Source organism: Malaclemys terrapin, chromosome 12 (genome assembly GCF_027887155.1).
Source record: "Malaclemys terrapin pileata isolate rMalTer1 chromosome 12, rMalTer1.hap1, whole genome shotgun sequence".
Lineage (NCBI taxonomy): Eukaryota > Metazoa > Chordata > Testudines > Emydidae > Malaclemys > Malaclemys terrapin.
Window position 1 is genome coordinate 31,953,952 of NC_071516.1, and position 15,575 is coordinate 31,969,526.

At 41.3% G+C, this 15,575-nt stretch overlaps 1 protein-coding gene across 4 annotated transcripts in view; it reads right to left on the reverse strand.

The window, feature by feature from the left end:
• Window positions 1-15,575, reverse strand: part of PHF20 (PHD finger protein 20) — a 158,081-nt gene that overhangs the window by 32,909 nt on the left and 109,597 nt on the right. For all 4 annotated transcript variants that reach the window (XM_054045843.1, XM_054045842.1, XM_054045841.1 and 1 more), the window contains one exon: window positions 9,465-9,640. In XM_054045843.1, coding sequence (XP_053901818.1) covers window positions 9,465-9,640 — 176 coding nt within the window. The remainder of the gene's footprint in view (window positions 1-9,464; window positions 9,641-15,575) is intronic.

Here is a 15,575-nt window from a genome sequence, read left to right on the forward strand (position 1 = left end):
TAAAGCAGATACTGAAAAAGCAGAAAGAAAGATTAGTGAGTCCAAAAAAAAAAAGAAAAGTCAAGGAAAAAGAGAATGATCAGGACAAACAACAAGGAAAGAAGTAGGTTACTTTTGTTTTACAGCAAGTTTATAAAAATGATACAAAAACAGACATTCAGTTTGAGTTCATATACTGAATCAGGAGATATCAAAGCGTTGGACTGTTGAATGAGGCAGGCTGAAGAGATTCTCATGAGCCCAATATCACTATATAAGGGGCAAGGGAAAACCTGTTTTGGTTTTAGATGCTGATGCTGGCTCCTGTCATTTTAAAAATACATGTGTTTAACACAGATAAATGAGGAATATGCAAAGCATAATTTGCCACACAGGCAAAATACCCAACTACAGAATTCAAGACAACTGTTTTAACTAAAATGAATGTTTTGAAATGTCTTAATCTTCTAAAATGCTAAAAGTTGCCCCAGACATTTCAGAGCGTTCCATGGAAGAACACGATGCTCGCCACCCCTTTTTCTACTGTCTGTCCAGTGCTTCCCACTTTTGCTTACCTGGCTACAGACCCACTGTAATAGGTGAGAGGAAGCAGATTGAGCCAGAGTATAGATTAGTAATGGAAAGTGAGCTAAAATAAGGAGCTACAGGTTTTGAAGTAGGAGAAAAGGTGGACAAGGGGGAAGGAGGAGGAGGAGAACAGGACTAAAAAAAATACAAATTAATTATCTATACAAAGGAGGTGAGGAGTGAATTTCCCCAAACTGGTATGTGGAGCAGCTCCACATCTTCCAGAATTAAAACAAAAACAAACCAAAAAGACACCCCCCCCCCCCCCCCGCCCAAAATTCATGACTTAAACCCAGAAAAGAATACGCAGACTTGTTCTATTTGGGGCTAATTGTTGTCCAGACTTTACCTTGAGGATTTAGGCCCCAGGAGAAAGTCTCATTCCCCTACAATAAAAAGGGTAATCAGTGTAAAAACTGAATTGCTGCCTATATAGCTCTAATAGCAAAACCCCATGGCCCTCCAGAGTTAAGCAGAGACCAGGATGAAGCCTCAGTGACAATCTGACAGGTCCATATTTAAATAGATTTTGTTTCAGTTCTAGTACTATTAACTTAGTAATTCTTGCTATACAAATGTACTATTTAAATGCAAAAACCATGTATGTACCTTTCTGTAACTATTGTATTCAGACACAAATGGTTACGAATTTTATACTATATATTAAACTGTACATGGTCTAGTTGAAACTTTAACATTTTGCACTTCCTGTTACTGGGCCCAATCCTGCTCCAACTGAAATCAGTGGGAGGTTTACTGTCAGCTTCAAAGGGAACTGCACCAGACTGTTATTTAACTGTACCAATATTAGGATTGCATACAATTTTTGTATGTAATCTTTTTGTAAAGAAAAATGAAGATATTCTCCATGCTTAATGGCACTGAACTTCTTAGAGATGAACAGAGTGGGGAAGAGAAGATTACTTACTTGTAATTCTGCCTTTTTGTAGATAAGATCTCACAAGAGTCCCACTCACAGGTCTTGCACGCCCATGCATAAACTGCCCTAGCTCTTATGTTTTTGATGCCTCAAGACACCTGTGGGTTGGCACAAAGGCTCCCTGGAATGTGTATGCTCCAACAAGCACCTCAGAGGTAGGGTTACCATATTTAACCAATTAAAAAAGAGGACCCTCCATGGGGCCCTGGCCCCGCCCATTTCCCACCCCCAGCCCTGCCCCTTCCCAACCCTGCCCCCTCCTCCCTCCTACTCCCAGCCACGCGGAAAGGGCTGCCCGAGCGCTACCGGCTTCACAGTTTGCCGGGCAGCCCCCAGACCCTGCGCCCCCGGCCGGCACTTCCCCAGCGCAGCTAGAGCCCGGGAGGGGAAGCGCCCAGCCGGGGGCGCAGGGTCTGGAGGCTGCCTGGCAAACTGTGAAGCCGGTAGCGCTTGGGCTTCGGGCAGCCCCTATGCCTCCGGACCCTGCGCCCCTGGCCTGGCACTTCCCCTCCCAGGCTCCGGCGGCGCAGGGTCCGGAGGCATGGGGGCTGCCCAAAACCCGTAGCGCTCGGCTCTTAAACAGAGCCGAAGAGTCGGGGAGGAGCAGAGCCACCGCAGCCGGAGGCTCTGCTCCTCCCCTGACTCTTCGGCTCTGTTTAAGAGCCGGGCTGCCCGAGCGCTACCGGCTTCGGGCAGCCCCCTTGCCTTCGGACCCTGCGCCCCCGGCCGGGCACTTCTCCTCCGGGGCTCCGGCGGTGCAGGGTCCGGAGGCATGGGGGCTGCCCAAAGCCCGTAGCGCTCGGCTCTTAAACAGAGCCGAAGAGTCGGGGAGGAGCAGAGCCACCGCGGCCGGAGGCTCTGCTCCTTCCCGGACTCTTCGGCTCTGTTTAAGAGCCGAGCTGCCCCAGCGCTACTGGTTTCGGGCAGCCCCCATGCCTCCGGACCCTGCGCCGCCGGAGCCTGGGAGGGGAAGTGCCCGGCCGGCGGCTGGAGTCTGGAGGCAAGGGGGCTGCCTGAAGCCCATAGCGCTCTGGCAGCTCGGCTCTTAAACAGAGCCGAAGAGTCCGGGAAGGAGCAGAGCCGCCGCGGGAGGGGAAGTGCCCGGCCGGCATTTTCCCGGACATGTTCGGCTTTTTGGCAATTCCCCTCGGACGGGGGTTTGGTTGCCGAAAAGCCGGACATGTCCAGGAAAAACCAGACGTATGGTAACCCTACTCAGAGGTCCCAGAAAATTCTAGCCAGTTTCTTTCAGATCAGTAAGAAAAGGCAGCATTCTGTCTCATTCTAATTGGCATTTAGAGTGCCCACATTTAAAAAAACCCAGAAAAGTTAGCAATTCCTCCAGGAATGGGCAAATCTCCAAATGACTTTTTTGAGGGCAGATACAGGAGACACCTCAAATCTGAGCTTCCAAATTCTGGGGTAAGGTAGAGGTCTGAGTGAGAATCCTCTGAGGGGATATCTTCAACAGTGCAGATTTACAAGTAAGTAGTTTTTTCTTTTTTAAGGTTACAGCTACACAGGATTTTCACTCTTCAAGAGTAAGTGGCTTGGGGAATGACTCAAATAAAAATAATTAGAATGCTCCAAGAAGCAGTGTCAAAAAGAGGCTGGTACCCAATAAAGAAGAGACTCCCACCCCTCCACCTCCCAATAGGATGATGAAAAACATATAAATAAACAGCACTAAAGGATGCACCCTTCTAAAACAGAAACTTTCAAAAGTTGGCCGACTCAAATAGGAGATGTCTCAGTATGTGAATCCAGAGATGGAGAAATAAAAACCCATATGTATTCTTCTGTTAGACAATTTCCCAGACAAGACAACCATAAAGTGTCTAGACAATTACTTAAACAACTAAGTGTTTCTACCAAACTAAGATTTGATGTCCTAGCCAATTTTAATGGCAATGTAGGCAATGCAGCTAAGAAAATAACCCAACGCCACCGAGCTGTCACAACCACAACTTCTCCAAATTGCAGCAATTCCCATAACAAAGCCAGCCATGCACCAGACCCCTTTGGGCATGTCTCTGAAGTATAGACAACGTCACTCTCCTGGACAGAAAGCCACCTCCTCATTACAGCCAGCCAGAGCAATCCACGGTCACTATTTTTGTGAACCAACAACATTAGTTCAACCCTAATAGCTCTTGGTCCCCCCTCCCCCCAAAAAACCTTCCAGAAGACCCTGTAATAGAAAGACTCCAAAATGAAGGAATAAAGATACTGAGCTACCACCATATGTCCACCCCTTGCCGGAAAATTGTACTCCAGCATCTAAGTTTTAATTTCTAGTCAAGTTATAGTTCTAGCCCTCATATCTATGAATAGAAGAGCAGTGTAATGGAAGAAATTATATTTTCCTGAGTCTGCAGATAGCCTGAAACAAAAGTATGGCGAGATGTGAACTTTCCCAATTCATCTCTATAAGGCATCTTAAGTCTGACATCTAAGCCTGATAACTGCAAACATTACTATTTCACTGCTGATCATTTTAGGACAACCCCAAAGCTAATCAATGTGCATCTCACTCCCAACAAATTCCTGCGTGTTCTCAAGTACTAACTGTGCCTATGCAGCTGCTATAACACCAGCTTCCAAGCCCCTAATAACTACTACCATGGAGTAAGATGTTATCAACACAAAAATCTGCTGCAAATCAAAGACTGAAAATATGGTAACATAAAAGACAATTTATTATTAAAATATAAAGACATGCTACTGTACCGACTGCATTATTCAATTTCATATCACATTTGTAAAAACAGAAAGGTAACTCAGGAGCTATAATTTTAAAAGTATGTCTATATATTCCAATTTATGGGAGATGCAGCCTTGGCACTGCTGAGTTTCAGGAACATTTTAGAAAGCAGTCCTTACTGAGACTGCACAAGTACCCTCTAGTGGTGCCTAATTTTTACAGCAGAGATAAAAAATAATGGTAACAATTTATAATCAACAAGAGGATAATATGATGAGATGGCAGACAAATACACTTTGGCGGAATACAAGGAGGGACTGAAAAATGTTAAGTACAGTAAGAAGTCTAAGTTGGATAATATGAAAACAGATTGAAGAGAATCTGCTACTCATGGTGAAACCTCTTCCACTTCTGAGAAAAATATTTAACAAGTAGTTTCCTAGACTGTAATAGGATTTTCCCCATTTCCACAGTACAAGTTCAGTCAGTCAGCATCCTGTGATCCAAGATGTGAGGATGCAGCATGCAAAAGCCTTTTTGGGTCAAGATGTCTGATACTGCTGGTAGGAGATATGGCAACTCCCATCAAGTCTGAAGAGATATGCATACAAGTAGTGGCTGGCCCAAGCTAAGGCAATTAGTATGACCTAGGACTCGCAAGGAAGCAGCAGCCACAAAATGTAGTAAACTTACCTACCAAAAATAACCCAAGAACCAAATCTTAAGAGCTCTAGGCCACAGTGTTGAAAGTCTGTCTGATCTCTCCCCATTCTCCCCCCCTCCCGCCCCCCAACCATGTGCACATTAGTGGTGTGAAAGATATTGGCCAAAGGGTCACTCATCCTCAAAGAATCCAGGCAACCCAAAAGGTAAATAAAACCACTAGTTTTTATCATGTCTTAACTTATATCCACTCTCAATGTTCTTGAGGCTCAAGGGAAACAAAAGTCCTCAACCCCTTGAAACAAAAGCAATCTCTGATCCCCTCCCTGCTCCCGGAGGATAAGGTAAGCAAAAGATCTCAAATCCCTTTGCCTCAGGATTAAAAACAAACAAACAGTCTCTAACTGTAAAGACACGAGAAATTCACAACCTAGGGGTATTTAAAAGGCAGGCAGACAGTTTCCCTCAAAGCTTCCAACAGACCGCACCTGATTTCTTACTTTATCCTCGTATGTCCCAGACTTGTTTCCTGCAAGGTTAATGAGACTCAGCTACTTTTAAATCCTGCTCATTAATCCTTATGTCCCACCACATACAATGTCCTATCCCAGCTACTTAAGGACTCCTAATCCACACCCCAGGCAAGACCTATCCCAGAGAGGAAGCTTTTGGCATATCAGGGTGAGGTGTATTTCTTTTCTGCCACTTTGGGAGAACTTGGGGAGAAAAGTCTGCAGTGTCTTCCATACTTTCTTCAGCAATTCATCTGAAATAGGATGCAAGGGCAAAGAAAGGGCTTCTAGTCAAGTTACCAGTCAAGCTTGATTGTTGAGGACAGAAACTGATTCAAACCCCAACTGTTTTAGCCAGTTGCTTTAAACATTTGAGGGAACAGAGAGATACTGGATCCTCTGGAGCACAGTAACTGTCTTTCTGTTCCTCTGTTGCAGAAATGTATCCAGCCTCTGAAGAATTCTCCCTAGCAAATACTTATCCCCACTCAATCTGTTGCATTGATGAGGGTAATGCAAGATTTGTCACTGCTCTGCAAGTAATGTCAGCTGAACCAAGATATTCCATTCAAGGTTATTCCAGAGTGTTAGACCAGCTTGCCTTACACAGATGAATCCTACTTCTAGCGCACATATATTGATGCTAGACTAAACGGTGGTCCCATATCACCAAGTGCTCTGACAGGTGTTGGGTGTTGAATATGGTGCCATTATGACACTATATGACTAACCTGAAACACTTGAGTATTTCTGCCAACATGCACTGCTGCCGTCAAGTTTCTCCAAATGTTGCTCCCTACTTGGATTGGGGTATCTGGAGCCTTTGGTTTAAGAAGCTTGGAATCAAAGGTGATGCACCAAAGGAAAGCTGGCTCTCTCTCTCTTTGAGCTTCCTGAACTGCATTTTTCATTAGATGAGTTGGAGCTCAGCCACTGACTTGGTATATGAATGCACCAAGGGTATCAAATCATCACCACTTTGGAGACCTCTGCTTCAAAATGGATGGTTCAGATTGCTTTGATACAGCTAGTAAAACAGATCCGCTAGGTTTGGGTCAACAGAAACGACAACAGGCCAGAATTATGGGCATCTGATGGTGGCCTCCAGGACTGTTTCTACATGATCCTTTCAAAGCATATACAACCCATATACCTAGTCACATTCACGCCAAGTTCCTCTCCCAGGTACAGAGCATACCAGCCATGCCTACCATTGAGATATTCCAGCCACTCTAACACTTTTTCAAATTGTTGAGCTTCTTTCTATCCTCCTTTTTGCACGCAACAGAATTACAAAGTAGCATTACAGAGATAATAACCAATCAACAAAGCACTAAAAAATATAACACACAAGATAAAAGACTACATTGGGTGCATTTATGAGCCAAAAGATCATATTCAAGATCATAATCAAGTTCAGACTTGACTTGAAGTCTTGCAACCAAGCCAAACTAACTAAAGGGGTTGGGGATTCAAAAGTGAGCCCCAAAACATTCCTAAAACCAACCATTTCCCAAAAAGGGAGCCAAGAGCCCTTTTAACAACTGGTACTCCAGGCCCAAAGTATCAGCAACCCAAACCACTCCACAGAACTGATTCAATTTTTATTTTCACCATTGGCCAAAATTCAGAGAAATGATCAAAAGATACCAGGCAACTTACAGTTAAAATCAAAAACATTGCCTGCCAGGTGCTTTTTTGCTGATTGAAGTTGGTAGGGAACTGGCTGGAATGGTCTGTAGTTGGTGCACATTTACTTGGTAGAGCTCTCCTGACAATGTACATGTGCCTCAGAGGATCAAAGCACTTAAGAGCTAGGGGAGCTCCCTGAAGACCCAACACCCTGCATAGATTCACCAAGGGAAAGTCATGCCTGACTAACCTAATTGCCGTCTATGATGAGATAACTGGGTCTGTGGATGAGGGGAAAGCAGTGGATGTGTTATTCCTTGAATTTAGCAAAGCTTTTGATATGGTCTCCCACAGTATTCTTGCCAGCAAGTTAAAGAAGTATGGGCTGGATGAATGGACTATAAGGTGGATAGAAAGCTGGCTAGATCGTCGGCCTCAACGGGTATTGATCAATGGCTCCATGTCTAGTTGGCAGCCCGTTTCAAGCAGAGTGCCCCAAGGGTCGGTCCTGGGGCCGGTATTGTTCAATATCTTCATTAATGATCTGGAGGATGGCGTGGACTGCACTCTTAGCAAATCTGCAGATGACACTAAACTGGGAGGAGTGGTAGATACGCTGGAGAGTAGGGATAGGATACAGAGGGACCTAAACAAATTAGAGGATTGGGCCAAAAGAAACCTGATGAAGTGCAACAAGGACAAGTGCAGAGTCCTGCACTTAGGATTGAAGAATCCCATGCACTGTTATAGACTAGGGACCGAATGGCTAGGAAGCAGTTCTGCAGAAAAGGACCTAGGGGTTACAGTGGACAAGAAGCTGGATATGAGTCAACAGTGTGCCCTTGTTGCCAAGAAGGCTAACGGCATTTTGGGCTGTATAAGTAGGGGCATTGCCAGCAGATCAAGGGACGTGATCATTCCCCTCTATTCAACATTGGTGAGGCCTCATCTGGAGTACTGTGCCCAGTTTTGGGCCCCACACTACAAGAAGGGAGGTGGAAAAATTGGAAAGAGTCCAGTGGAGGGCAACAGAAATGATTAGGGGACTGGAGCACATGACTTATGAGGAGAGGCTGAGGGAACTGGGATTGTTTAGTCTGCAGAAGAGAAGAATGAGGGGGGGGGGATTTGATAGCTGCTTTCAACTATCTGAAAGGGGGTTCCAAAGAGGATGGATCTAGACTGTTCTCAGTGGTACCTGATGACAGAACAAGGAGTAATTGTCTCAAGTTGCAGTGGGGAAGGTCTTTGGTTGGATATTAGGAAAAACTTTTTCACTAGGAGGGTGGTGAAGCACTGGAATGGGTTACCTAGGGAGGTGGTGGAATCTCCTTCCTTGGAGGTTTTTAAGGTCAGGCTTGACAAAGCCCTGGCTGGGATGATTTAGTTGGTATTTGGTCCTGCTTTGAGCAGGGGGTTGGACTAGATGACCTCCTGAGGTCCCTTCCAACCCTGATATTCTATGATTCTAAGAGTGGAATCTTGTGCGGATATTAATAGAGAAAGGGAAAGTTCCACATTTGCTGCTGCTATTGTGTAGCTAGAGACAGGTTTTTTACAAACTTGGTTGAAAGGAGAGTAATATATCCAGATTGAATGAATGGATCTTCAAAAAAGTGAAAAATTTAGAATGTGCATATTACATAATGCATCAAGAATTGCAGAGCCCACCCCCACCCAAAACAGCAGGTTCTACTTTAAAAAATAAAATACCACCAGATTTTTTCCTGCCCCAATGTTAAAAAATGTTTTTAGAGGATTTTACTAAGGCATTTAATAATATCCCTCATGTAAACTGAATCAAGCACTAACTCACTGTACTTGTTCATCCTTTTGACTGGGCCAGGTATGGTGAATGTACATTGTGATGAGGCAGGGCTTTTAAAACTAGCAGATAAATAGCTTCTGAGCATGCTCAGAAGTTTGGAGAAGGTTTCAAATCAATCTCAACATTTTTATTTTAGTATTTTTATTCTCTAACCTAGCAAAGACACTATCTTCAAAGAGAACTATGTCCACGACAAGTTAAAAACTTCAGTCATTTTTGCTGTAGCTCTGTTACAAAAGTGTTTTTGTAAAGAAGTAGGAACAATGTTTTTCCCCTCCCATTCACCCTTAATTAAAAGTAACTGGAGATTTTACTCAAACTTTCAAAAAGGCAACATTAATGGTGATGGTCCTGATGGAACTTAGATGGAACATGAATTTCTGAGGTGAGCTACCAAAGTATAATTTGTTCACCTGCTACCACAGAACAGTTGCTCACCCCTGCTAACCTGATCTTTTTTTTTTCTTTTTTGAGATGCCAGGGCAGAGCAATGATACATTTCATAAAGGATCCACTCTCACATATTCCTACATAGATTCTTCCACTGTTGAGCTTCAGATGACATCCTTTCCTGTATTTACATTTACTTCACTGCACATCCAGTCTACAATCATATACCTGAATCATAAAGTCATTTTCTTCTTCCACTTCACAAATGCATCGAACAATCCCAAAGTCACTGTCTTCTTCATCGAATTCCTCATCGGGGTTAGTTGTTACATCAATGTCCTGACTGCAGTCATCATCACTCCAAAGCAAACTATCTGTAGATGACTCACTCAAGGTATCTTCCTCTGTGTCAAAAAGTTAAATTGAATAAATCCATCAGTGTGATTACAGGAAAAAGCCGAATGGGGTGGCTATTCTAAATTACTGTATATCTGGGGATACGCATTGCAGGCACTATAAAATATGTCAAAGATTCTGTGTTTAAAGTAATAGTACAGTAGTAGGCTTAGAATGTGTGTTGAATTTGTACATTACTAGTTGGGAAATTCATATCTGCTAATTAATAGCTACTCCAAAATACCTTTTGCCTTATCAAAACCTTCAGAAGTCTTCTTAAGATTTTAGTTCCCAAAATATATCTGAAAGTGTCTCAAAACAAAAACAAAGTCACAAGATTCCTTTCCCACTTTAAGTGAGACCTGTTCCTACTTCCGTAGAAAAGCAGAAGTGAGAACCACAATCTGGAAGAAAAGTATATTTGTTTCTGGAATGAGGAGTCCACATCTTTGAGATGGCCAATTCTATGCAGACAGCTAACAAAAGTTTGTGTCTTCAAGGTCTGAATTTATTGAAACTGGGACAGATTTTGTGGTGCTATTCCCAGCTAGATGTAGGAGTATCTAGAGGGAACAAAAGTTTATCTTCTTTGATGCCAAAGATTTTTTTCCATCATGTGTTTTAAAATCCACTGATGTTGCCACAGGAATGTTTAAAAATTTAAATAAGCTCTTTATCAATAACTCAGTATTTCCAGAGTTGGAACTGCTTTGATAATAAGAGTTCAATTACACATTTCAAAGCCACACCCTGTAGAAGGAGACAGTGCTGTAGAATACTGCACCACTGGGAGCCACTATCTGTCCAAAAGGCATAATGTCTGCCAAGAGTGGTCACTGTACCATACAGTCATGAGGTGCAGCATACATCCCTCCCATGCAGATGCGCTGCTGTAGCACTTTAGTGAAGATGCTCCTATGCTGATGGGAAAGCTTCTCCTGTCAGCATAATTAATCCACCTCCCTGAGAGGCGGTAGCTATGTCAATGGGAGAAGCTCTCCTGTTGACATAGTGCTGTTTACACAGGGGGTGAGGTTGGTATAACTACATTGCTCAGGGGGGTGGATTTTTCACATCTCTGAGTGACATAGTTATACAGATATAGGTCTGTAGTGCAGACCTGGCCCCAGTCCCCGCACAGGGGAACAAGGAGTGGATGGAAGCCTTTGAACTCACTCCTTCTTGTGCATCCGATACAAAGTTAGGAACAAACTGAACTCTTTGTATATATTCAATATCAGAAACAATGTTGATTTGTTTTAAGTTTATAGTGAAGTAAAAAAATGCTAGGGTTAAGGTTGCCCAAGCAAACTTAACTCTGCCCTCTTTTACGTACAGTTTATAATTACATTAAAACATACTATTTAAACAAATACATTTAAATCAATACTGTACAGCCCCAGATATATGACATGTTGTAATTTTTTCATTTATTTTATAGGGCTGTTAATTAATCACAGTTAGCTCATGCGAATAACAAAAAAATTAATCAAATTGCAGTTTTACTCTCACTATTAAACAATAGAATACCAATTGAAATTTATTAAATATTTTTGGATGTTTTTCTACATTTTCAAGTACATTGATTTCAATTTCAATACAGAATACGAAGTCTACAGTGTTTACATGTAAAAATGATAAAAGAAACAGTATTTTTCAATTCACCTCATACAAGTACTGCAGTGAAATCTCTTCGTCATGAAAATGCAACTTACAAATGTAGTTTTTGTTACATAGCTGCACTCAGAAACAAAACAATGTGCCAACAAGTCCACTCAGTCCTACTTCTTGTTCAGGCAATCACTAAGACAAACAAGTTTGTTTACATTTACAGGAGATAATGCTGCCTTCTTCTTATACAAGTACTGTAGTGCAATCTCTTTATCATGAAAGTTAAAGTTACAAATGTAGAATTACGTAAAAAAAACTGCATTCAAAAATAAAACAATTTAAAACTTTAGAGCCTGCAAGTCCAATCAGTCCTACATCTTGTTCAGCCAATCGCCAAGACAAACGAGTTTGTTTACATTTGCAGAAGATAACGCTGCCTGTTTCTTGTTTACGTCACCTGAAAGTGAGAACAGATGTTTGTATGGCAATGTTGTAGCTTGCGTTGCAAGATATTTACGTGCCAGATACGCTAAAGATTCATCTGTCCCTTCATGTTTCAACCACCATTCCAGAGGATGTGTCCATGCTGATGATGGGTTTTGCTCATTAACGACCCAAAGCTGTGCGGACTGACGCATGTTCATTTTCATCATCTGAGTCAGATGCCACCAGCAGAAGGTTGATTTTATTGTTTGGTGGTTCAGGTTCTATAGTTTCCGCATCTGAGGGTTGCTCTTTTAAGACTTCTGAAAAGGTGCTCCACACCTTGTCCCTCTCAGATTTTGGAAGGCACTTCAGATTCTTAAACCTTGGGTCAAATACTGTAGCTATCTTTAGAAATCTCACATTGGTACCTTCTTTGCATTTTGTCAAATCTGCAATGAAAGTGTTCTTAAAACGAACAACATGTGCTGGGTCATCATCCGAGACTGCTATAACATGAAATATATGATAGAATGCAGGTAGAACAGAGCAGGAGACATACAGTTCTTCCCCCAAGGAGTTGTCACAAATTTAATTAACACATTTTTTTTTAAAATGAGCATCATCAGAATGGAAACATGTCCTCTGGAATGGTGGCCAAAGCATGAAGGGGCATATGAATGTTAAGCATATCTGGTATGCATATACCTTGCAATGCCTGCTACAAAAGTGCCATTCGAATGCCTGTTCTCACTTTCTGGTGATATTGTAAATAAGAAGGCAGCATTATCTCCTGTAAATGTAAACAAACTTGTTTGTCTTAGTGATTGCCTGAACAAGAAGTAGGACTGAGCGGACTTGTAGGCACATTGTTGTTTCGTTTCTGAATGCAGATATGTAACAAAAACAAAAAAAAACTACATTTGTAAGTTGCACTTTCACGATAAAGTGATTGCACTACAGTATTTGTATTGAAAAATACTATTTCTTTTGTTTTTTTACAGTGCAAATATTTTTCATAAAAAATAAATATAAAGTGAGCACTGTACACTTTATATTGTGTTGAAATTGAAAGCAATATATTTGAAAATGTAGAATATCCAAAAATATTTAAATAAATGGTATTCTATTAACAGCACGATCACTCGATTAATTGCGATTAATTTCTTTAACTGCGCGACTAATTGTGATTATTTTTTTAATCATTTGACAGCCTCACTATTTTACTTACACTAAAATCTTTGTCAGAATGGTCCAACATCTTTACTGGCATTAATTTGTTTTTTCTCTCATTTAAGTATTCTAGTAACTTTTGTGTAGTATACATTTTTCTATTCAACCATCAGCACAGACTATTAGATACAACTCAGGACTGAGGCAGTTAACTATAAAAGGTAACTTAACTGCCAACTTAGGAGGCCTATACATGTCACCAAATGGTCACTATTCCTGTATGTGTTTTTCTAAATGAATTGTATGTTGTGTACGACTTTTAGGGACTGTCTGGCATATATAAAGAATATGTATTATCATAAGCTGCTATACTTGTGTATCTACAGTTGCAAAAAAAAGTATGATAGATCATATTGTTTGAGAAACAGTAGGTCATCAGGCAACTGAAGACTAACAAAAGGGCAGAGTCAGGATTGTGCATGCAATTTTTTTTTAAATAATTAATCATGCAACCTTTATGTTTACAACATAAATTTCCTGGAGGTTTTTTTTTTTAGGTTAGGTTATTATTATTATTTTTTTTAAATGGAAAAAAGATGGAAAACTGAAGGCGCTTCACTCTTCAGGACTTCCGAATTGTGCTGGCTTGCAAAAAATTGTAAATAGCTTGTATAAATTCTATGATATGGAACTCTATGGCAATGACTCAGACCTACATAATACTGTGCATTCTGGCCCCAATCTAGCAAAGGACTTCAGCAAGTGCTCAATTTTAAGCATGTGAGCAGTACCTGAGACAGCAACAAAACACCATGTCTCTCTCTCTCTCCCCCACACACACACACCCCTCCACCCCCCTTAGGAGTACTGCAGAAGGGAATCCCACATTTGCACCCATCAGGGGTTAGGAAGCTATGCAAGAAACCTAGAACCAGATCTTTAAAGGAATTTAGGCACATGACTACCACTGATTTCAAATATTGGGGATTTTATTTTACTACCTCTCCTCATATTCAAAAACAATTGAAATGTTTTTGCTCAAAATTTCCAAAAATGAAGAGTTGTTTTTGAGCAGAAACCAAATCTGGCCTTCAGCCTGAAACTTCAAAGTTCTGTAAAGATACGAGTTATCAAAAAGAGATTAAAGAGTAAACTGTTACACAACCTTAATAAAGTGGGCACTGCTGCTCTGTTATTTCCTGATATTTCAGCAAGTTAGTATCTTGCTAATTACTTTGCGTTATCCTCCTAACTGACTTTTGTCAGACACGTATAATGTAGTGTGGTGTATCTGGAGTTATTCTCAACCCACTCCCAGATTCATCACTCTTTATATTTATCTTTTTTACTTCCAGCTCTTCCTAAGAACGTGTGAAAGCCAAAACTTTGTGGCTGTTTTTGAAGATTAGAGAGAAGAAAATGCTTCAATCCATTTTTTGTTTGATGGTTAGTATTCTATACTTTGTCTAGTGCTTGTCTAGGTAGACAGTTCTATCTAGAATAAGGAATGAAGGCTATGGCTACACTACAGCTTAAGTCTGCATAAGTTATGTTGCTCAGGGGTGTGAATTAGCCACTCCCAAGTGACCTAACTTACGCGACTTTAGCGCTGGTGTGGATGGCGCTATGTCGGCGGGAGAGCTTCTCACACCGATGTAGCTACTAGCGGTCATTGGGAGTGGATCAATTAAGTCAAAGGGACAGCTCCCCCCTCCCATTCGTTTAGAGTGGCTATACAGAGAGATTACAGCAGTGCAGCTGTAAGATCTCTAGTGTAGCCAGAGCCTAAATCACACACACCTGAGTGACTTAGTTAAGCCAACCTAACCCTTGGTGTAGACAGTTCTAGCCTGACAGAAGAATTCTTCAGTAAACCTAGCTACCACTTCCCTCAGGGAAATGGATTACCTACACCAATAGGAGAACGTTCCCATCAGTGCAGGTAGCACCTACACTAAAGCGCTGCTGTAGCTGTAGCATTTCAAGCATAGACAAGCCCTGAGTCAAAGTCAAGGCAGTACTTTCATAGAGGAACAACTGGCAGTGAATATTTTAGTTGGTGGAACCGGACATTTGATTCTAAACCAAGAACACGTGGAAAGCTGAGTAAGGAATGAATGCTCCACTTGACTCATTAAGACAATATTTTAATTAATCAAAAGAACTCAATTCAGTAAATTCTATTATTAACAAGGCCTCATGATGTTTTGTGAAAGACAACACACGCTAATAGCTCCCTTTAACATCATGGGATTAATCTTCAGATATCAAACAAACACAAGGACACAAACATTTAAATTAAAAAGGAAAACTCAGAACATGTACCAGCAGGTGATTGCAAAGAAACTGAGCAAATTACTATTTATTATTAATTTAAAATTTTGCTCTCCTTAAGAGATATAGCGAACACTATTTTCTAGTAAACTCGTCTCTGGCACATGAAACGCATGTGTGTAACAGCTGTGGAATACACATAGGGACAAGTACTTGAAGAACCACCATGATTTACAACCATCTATTAACACCTTCTACTGATGTGCTTATAGCACATACAACTCTGTATACCGCATGTTTCTAAACATCTATTAATCATTTATTAGCCCTTTATGAACTATTTATAAATGGAAACTTAATAGAATTTATTTACCAAAGGCTACTTTTGCTGTAAACCACATACTGAGTTATGAAAAAGAACAAAAGGTGGCCAGAAGAGATTGAGAGACAGTTGAGTAGACA